At 35.9% G+C, this 7,547-nt stretch overlaps 1 protein-coding gene across 3 annotated transcripts; it reads right to left on the minus strand.

Moving 5' to 3' along the window:
• Positions 1-1,480: 1,480 nt before the first annotated feature.
• Positions 1,481-7,253, minus strand: LOC129316090 (hypothetical protein At1g04090-like). 3 transcript variants are annotated; one of them, XM_054960351.1, is made up of 5 exons: positions 6,893-7,251; positions 4,794-4,872; positions 4,294-4,395; positions 3,744-4,196; positions 1,481-3,329 (listed from the first exon to the last, which is right to left on the minus strand). In XM_054960351.1, exons 4-5 carry the CDS (start codon positions 3,868-3,870, stop codon positions 1,765-1,767), a joined length of 1,692 nt encoding a protein of 563 aa, XP_054816326.1. In that variant the 5' UTR covers positions 3,871-4,196; positions 4,294-4,395; positions 4,794-4,872; positions 6,893-7,251; the 3' UTR covers positions 1,481-1,764. The 3 variants fall into 3 exon arrangements, with proteins under 3 accessions (XP_054816326.1, XP_054816323.1, XP_054816324.1); XM_054960348.1 differs by lacking the exons at positions 4,294-4,395; positions 4,794-4,872 and having other exon boundaries at positions 3,744-3,851; positions 6,893-7,253; XM_054960349.1 differs by lacking the exons at positions 4,294-4,395; positions 4,794-4,872 and having other exon boundaries at positions 3,744-3,833.
• Between the last annotated feature and the right edge of the window lie 294 nt (positions 7,254-7,547).

A 7,547-nucleotide genomic window follows, 5' to 3' on the forward strand; every position in this document is an offset into this window, starting at 1 on the left:
CTTCAGCCTTGCTGCATATAAGGAAATAGGGTTCACTTGAGGGTCTTGTTCAATAACCACCCTCCTCTTCTTTTTAAGATCAACTTCCAAATCCTCATCTACAACATGTTTTAGTTCCATTCTACTAAATCCTTCCACTACTTCATTGAGTACCTTCCCCACATTTGGAACTAAAGCTCTACTCAAATCTTCGCTAACTTCATTCCCCTCCTCATTATTATAGTACAAAGAATTCATCTTCTGCAGAGTCTCAACAGATTTAGAACAAATAGTAACATCAATTTCCTTACTGCTATCGGACTAGCGTTATGGTCATTATTTCCTATTTTAAACAAAAACTCAATAGAAGGAGTCACTACAGAATGAACAAACTCATGCTCTTTGAAATTAATACCACAAGTAGTACCATTATGGTTCCACTTCTTACTATTACCTCCAGCTCTTTTTTCGTTGACTTGGACAGCAAAAATATCATCAGAATCCACAAAGTCATTAATATCCTTCATACGTCTCTTATCTTTCATTCTTAACCATTTAGTATTAACCTCTGGCCAATCCTTTCGAACCATCACCACAGCGTCTTCCCACATCTTAATTTGATTAGTTACAAGCCAAGTTCCATATATAGGCCGCATTGGATCAAAAATCAACATCAATCTATCATTTCTACATAAATGAAAATTATGCCCAACATGACCACAACGAAAGCAGTAATTTTGAAGTTCCTCATACTTCACAAATAACCACATCCAATCACCATCTGGCTTTGGAACCCAAAACCCGATAGCAAGTGGCTTCCTCTAATCCAATATAACCCGTACCCTCATACAACTTTGAGGAATCTGATTTTTATGATTTGGATCCTCCATCATGACTACTTCCCCTACACGATTACCAATACAAAAGTTATTAACCACATTAAAAGCCTCAAACGGCGATCCATGCAGCTGAATCCAAATCGGACATTGACCAAAATCACAGTCCTTTGTCGTCATGTACCTCCTCCATTCTAACAAATTCAACAGATGACCATCACATGACCATGGTCGACCACGAAGAATTTGATTATATTCCTCTTCATCACAGAACTTAAACAAGAAACAATGTGACTTTAAATTCATTGTGTTTGAACAAAATAACACCATGCTGAGTGGAATAAAGATTGAGAGAAAGAAAATAATCCACTGAATAATCCTACTCATAGGCCCCATTTATTTATTCTTTTAAAAAATTAGACTGTTTAATAAATGAGTGATTGTTTAGAGATTTTTGAGGGGTGGGGGGAAGTTAGATTGTTTAATTTGTGTTTGGTTAAAACTATTTTATATAAAAAAGGAGATTTTTATCATGTTTGGTTATAATAATATAAATAAAAGTGCTTTTTTAAATATGAAATCTCAATAAACGACAAAACATTTTTAAAAAAAATACTTTTGAATGAAAAAGCGCTTTTTATAAATATATATATAAAAAAAAAGGATAACAGAATAAACAGTACTTTTGTTTCGTTTCACCTCGATGGATCCAGTCATCCAGATGTCCAAGAAATCTGAATCTAACTGCAATTACAAACACCCTATGTTTGACTATGTTGCTTCGCTTTTGAAAGAATTGCACATTTTTTATATTAACAATCTTAGACAACTACACTATTGTCCAAGGACCATGGTCATAATTCATCAATACAAGCAACAACCCTGTGATCAAATATAAATATCCTAAATTAAGCTTACAGCCTAAAAGCCAAGGCCATATATATAATGATCATGCTTCGTCACCGTTCCAGTTTCTCTTCACCTTTGGACCAGTGGGCCCTTCCTCTCCGAGCACTTCATTCGGCAATCCCCTCACGATCTTCTCGAATGCAGATTTCAGCCTTCCCGGCAACATCTTCTCTGCTTTCTTTATCTCCTCCTCTGTGTCATAAGTTACCTTCGGACCCCATTGCCTGAAGTAGTTCAACCATGGCGGCTCCGCCACTACCCCGGGACCCAAATACTCTGCAGATACCACCTCATATCTTGACCCCAAATCCACCACCATGTTGCTCTTATCTGTGTCGTTTCTTATTCCGATTCCGCTACTCCCTTGGATTACAAGTCCAGATTTTGCGTACATGGCGTGCCCGTGCAACGAAGAATACGCCAGAGGTTTGTTGCCGTTTTGGTATTCCAGCTGGGAGGCATCGACCCAGCTACCCCCACTGTGTTCTGAGAAGTAGATTTGATATAGTTGGCCGTTGAAATTGCTTATTCTTAGTGTCACGTGCTCCCAGTCACCCACGTGCTCGCCGATTTTCCCCAGTGATAAATTGATGAATTCCACTTTTGCTCTCGCTGGTCCGTTGAAAGGGTAGAATATCCACATGGCTATGTCTGTGAATGTTCCTCCGAGCATGGGTTTTACATGTAGATAAGCGTGGAAGCTCTCCAGATTCCCTTTTTTCACCCTTTCCTTGTTGCTTTGATCAACAGGTAGGTCCAGCCAATAGGCACCGTCATTGTTGGCATCTTGAGGGAGGTTAGTGCCGTTTGGCTGTACAGGGACGGGTTTTGACTCTTCTCCTTTCTTGTATAACAATGCCCCATTGGTGAAATACCAGTTCACAGAGGAGGGTAGATATTGTTCATCAGGATGCAAGTACATTACTGGAGAGTAAGCTTGGACTATTGCTTCTATTTGATGCAGATTGGGCATAGAGATTGAGTTACCATTCGTGTTTTTTAAGCAGGCAATAGATAGAGGGGTAGTGGCCCCTCCATTTTGAACAATGAAGGTCCCTACACGGACGCCCTGAGCTTGAGTTCCCCTGCTGCTTGGTCTGGCATCATATACATTTAGTCCGTTGGGGTCATAGTTCTTGCCTGGTCCCCAAATCCATGAGTATGTCTCGGGTTGGTCAGTGAGGTCTGATCGGACACACCGGATTCTGTCGAGGGAAGGCTTTTCTGGGGAGGTTGTGACAACATGGCCTACAGCTTTGTAGCCATCTGGGGCTATTGGTAGCCAAACATAGCCAGGGCCATTTTGCTTGAGGTTCTGAGAATTACTGCTCCATATCAGTTTATAATCAACTGGAGCTTTTAGAGATGCATTGCTGGCTGGAGAGTTATCTTTTGCCACAAGAACCCATCCAAAAAGAGGCTTGTTGTTGGGTTGGCTATAGCAACCTAACATGGAGAATCCTTCAGGTATTCCTGTTGGCTCAAAGAAGGCTGCCCCGGCATTATTTGGTCCACCTTCAAAGGTGGTCCAAATTTTGTTAAATGTTGAAACTTGAGACACTTGCAATCCACCAAGATCAATGATTCCAGTTGCAAATCCTTTACCTGTATAGGACCATTCAAAACATAAAGCAAAAGCTAACAGGAAAAGGAAGGAAGCAAAAACTCCATTTTTTCCCTAAAGATAGCCTCGTCAATTGGCTCTCTCGAATTTTTTTTTTTTTTTTTGTATCAATTCATCATTAGAAAGTCTTATTTTAGTCTGGCTCTGATCCTTCCAGGGATGATAAAATAATACTGCACAATTTTTGAGAAAATGTTCTAAGTAATAATACTGCACAATTTTTGAGAGAATGTTCTAAGTAAAGTGATGCAACAAATCTTTTAAGGGAGCCAATTAACATTGGGTTTATTAGGAGGATTAAAATGAGGTTTTACTCAAAGAAACATAACCACAGCATATCAGAATATCTGTGTTGCAGAATGAAGGGAAGAAGAGGACAAGAAGGGAAAGCACACCTGGTGGCCAAACTGGTGGAGCAGCAGGAAGCTTGAATGTGGTCTCAATGGCCGGAGGCTGAGGTTTCTTTTTCTTGAACAGACCACGCACTGCCAAAGTAGAAGAGACTGTGAGAGAATTTCCCATGGATTAATCCAGAGGAGATTGAATGTTAAGAGTATGGAGAATATGGATGTATGATGCAGAGGATTTTGCAAAAAGCTGCCAGTGACTTTGCTGAAGAATGTGAGGCAGAAAAATGATTCAGAAATTAAACATATATAAAGGAACAATTCGAGGATATGTCTTGCAAGGAAGCCAGTTTGGCTAAATAGATATGCTTCTACTTTTCATCCTTGTTTAGGTTCCCTTCCACACCAAGTTATTATACTCCATTTAGTAATTAGTAGTTGCTTTCCTTGTTGACTAGTTCACAGCATGGTAGAGGCAGGAAATTTTCCAGGTATACCAAGCTAATTATGAGAATAAGACAAAAAACATGTTAGATGTATTTTCAAAGAAAATAATATAGCCTTCTGTAAATAAAATTTATATAAAAGTTGCTCGCACCTAGCCTGCCTATCTGACATTAAGAGCATACAAATGAAATGAGCACGAGTTACTCAGTTTTGGGGCAAGTACCAGGTCCTTCCTCCCCTACCCTGTTTCTTGCTGAAAGTGATCGAAGTGATGAAGACTGAAGAGCATTAAAAAAGATTTGGAGAAACATTATATAATTCTGAATATCTTTACTTATTTTATTGAAATGGGTGGGAACATATTGAAAAATCAAAAAATAAAACAAAGTCGTGGAAAGCCCAATTAAATATATGGAAAAATAGTTAAAATACTGAAAGATTAGAAAAAGGTTGTAGGAAGCTTGACAAGAGTCACAACGTTAAGAGTTGTAAATAATCATAATATACTGTACTGCATTATTTTTTTATACTTTATACTAATATTGATATTGATATTAATGATAAATTGATAATCACTATCAAGGTTTATACATTTGGCTTAGGAAAGGAAAAGCAAAAGGTAAAGGTATATCCTTTCCTTGTAGAGCCGACCTTGCTCATCACCAACTAGTCGTACATTTCACGTTTGCTTCGTCATTAGATATGTTCAAGAAACAACAAATGCAACAACCTATATAAAATTATTAAAGAACTTTAAGTTGGAAAATACAATTAGCAGTTATACACGGATATAGATAATAGATATAATGAACTTGAAAATTAATAGAAACAATCTTTTGGGATCGACATACAATACATGAATCTTTTTTTGTATAGATGAATGTCGCTTATTACTGCCTGAATTATACAAAATGTATTGTTCTCTCCTTGAAATTTACGTCATGAATGAAGTCTATATATAATGCTAAGATAATTCAGAACTGAAAAAAAAAATGTTAAGATAATGAAAATATTGGTTCTTTAAATTTATCTTGATTACCAATTTAATCCTGAAGTTGAATTTTTATCGATCAACTTTCCAAAATTTCATAATCATACAAAATTAGCGTTGATAATAATATTTTCTCATCAAACAATAAAAACTAATTATGTATGATTATGAAACGTTAAAGACTTAATTTATGAAGATTAAATTTGAGAGATTACATTAATAATTGAGAAAAATTTAAAGAATAAAAATTTTATTATCTCTAAAATATTTAAAAAGTGAATAAAATAACAATTAAATAAACATATTGTACAACTAACGGCGTTCATTGTCTGGATGTGATGTTCCACCACGTGGATCCTATAATTAACATAATTTAATTCATTTTCAATATCTTTCTCCTAATTTTCTATCTTACGTTTTCCTCCGGCCCAATGGTGCTCGTTATTCCCAGAAGTTGGGCAAGCAAATGTCACTTACTTGAGGCTAATTACTTACATCATTTCCATGATTGAAAGAAAGTTTTCAAAATTTATGACTTTGATTAAGACACAATGCTGACCATTTTCACTCATTTCCGTGACTAACCAATCATTTGTGAAAATCATGGATTGTGACCTAATGAGGTTAATAGTGGATTAGATGAGTTTAGGTTTTTTTTTTTTTTTGGAAAAGGATGAGTTTAATAAGATATCTAACATGTAAAATTTATACTTTACAAATGTTATAAAAATAAGGGCAAAAAGAGCAAGATATTATTTTTCTTATTTCTGTCACATTATTTTCATTTTTCATTCATATTCCGTTTTAAAAGTATTTAATAAACTCACGGTTTTAGAGGATCAGTTAAAGATAAATGCTACTATTTAACCAATATATAAATGTAGTGAACAGGTCCGACCCATAAATGTTATTTTGACCCGTCATCGTCAATAAAAACCAGTCCATAATTCAGTTGGTTAAGTGTTCTGTGTTGATTTAGAATCTTTTACTCAAAATAAATTAAATACATCCTACGGCCACCATCTTCCTTGATTAATATACTGATATTGGAGTCTCTAACAGAACAAAGATAAGAATGTTATATTAAAAAAAAAGGAACTAAAATAAGAAAATTTAAATTTAAAACTCACTAGTTTGGCTAAAATGACTTCAATAATTATTAAAACTTGCTTAATTTAACAATGGAATCAAACAGACTTTGAGCTTTAAACGAGTCAATCTCTAGTTTACATCCAACCTGCTCTAATTACAACCCAATTAAATAGATTAGGCGAAAATGCCCAGGTTTAAGTCTAGAAGTATCAAAAACTTGAAAGGAAACCAAAAAAAAAAAAAAAAAAGTGGTTCTGAGTTCGAACTTCTGACAAATCTAATGGTGTTTGTTTCGTTTCGCTTGAAATAATTAATCTTAAAAATTAAAGCCAACATGCTTGAGGCAGTCCCTGCCTTTTTCTTCTGCAAATCTCTTTTTCTGAACAAAACTCGAAAAAGTTGCAGCGGAATTAAGATTGAAGACTAATCTAAAGAAGTACAAACAGACAAAAAGAAGAAAATCATCCAAAAGTTTTGCGGCATCAATGCGACTGTCATAGAAGAAACTAATATAATTTTAATTAATTTTCTCTTCATCGATTTGTATACTTGTTTCCAGAAATCTGAATCAATCATCACAGAACAGTAAAGAGGAAGAACAATGCGGAGGAAGCAAACACAGTAAGAAAAGAAAACAAGAAAGAAGTTAACGTGGAAGAAAACTCACATGAAAACCGTTCCACAGGAGCAGCATCGAGAAGCGCCATTTCCGGAGATGCCAACAGAATCGCAACAAAAACGAACTCCGCCACGCGAACCATGTTCGGATTGTTGGTGAAGCACAGATCTCCGAAATCCGAGGTCCGGCGGGCACAGTGAATGGCGGGAGACGGGAAGTGAAGAATGAGAAGAGAAGCGGAGAAATCAAAGGAAAGTGAAGGAAGCAAGCATTACTTGGTGGAGGCGTGCGAGGATTAGGTCTGCTGGTCGGCTAATCTTGCTTGACCAACCATATGCTCTGCCTCTGCTCTCTGTTCAACTTTCTTTAATGTCTATCATCGGAAAAGCTAAATGCAATTGTTTACTGTTTCTTTCTTTGTTTCATTGTCTTCTCGCTTTCTCAGTTGATTGGTTTTATTTTCTTTTTCTTTTTCCTTTTTCTTTTCCCCTTTTAATGTGCGGGTCGTGGAGAAACAGTTGCAGCACAGAATGAATTAACGCGAACTGTTCTCTCCTTCCTTCAAGGATCAGTAAAAGAATATTCGTTCTTATGTGAAAAGTAAATTGTTTATATTAATTTGAAAATAAAAATTTTGGAAATAAATTCTTTTATAATATATATATATATATATATAAAGATCCTTACATGGCCTGGAATAATG

This window comes from Prosopis cineraria, unplaced genomic scaffold, assembly GCF_029017545.1.
Source record: "Prosopis cineraria cultivar Desert tree isolate PC_DT_omini unplaced genomic scaffold, ASM2901754v1 PC7, whole genome shotgun sequence".
NCBI classification, from domain to species: Eukaryota; Viridiplantae; Streptophyta; class Magnoliopsida; order Fabales; family Fabaceae; genus Prosopis; species Prosopis cineraria.

What these genes read in the sequence shown, in the direction of transcription:
- LOC129316090 (XM_054960348.1), bottom strand. Translation starts at nt 6,986, where the DNA reads ATGGTTCGCGTGGCGGAGTTCGTTTTTGTTGCGATTCTGTTGGCATCT. An exon ending in TCCTGTGGAACGGTTTTCAT is followed by an intron (nt 3,852 to 6,892) that starts GTGAGTTTTCTT and finishes ATTCTCTCACAG; the next exon opens with TCTCTTCTACTTTGGCAGTG. An exon ending in TCCACCAGTTTGGCCACCAG is followed by an intron (nt 3,330 to 3,743) that starts GTGTGCTTTCCC and finishes GGTCCTATACAG; the next exon opens with GTAAAGGATTTGCAACTGGA.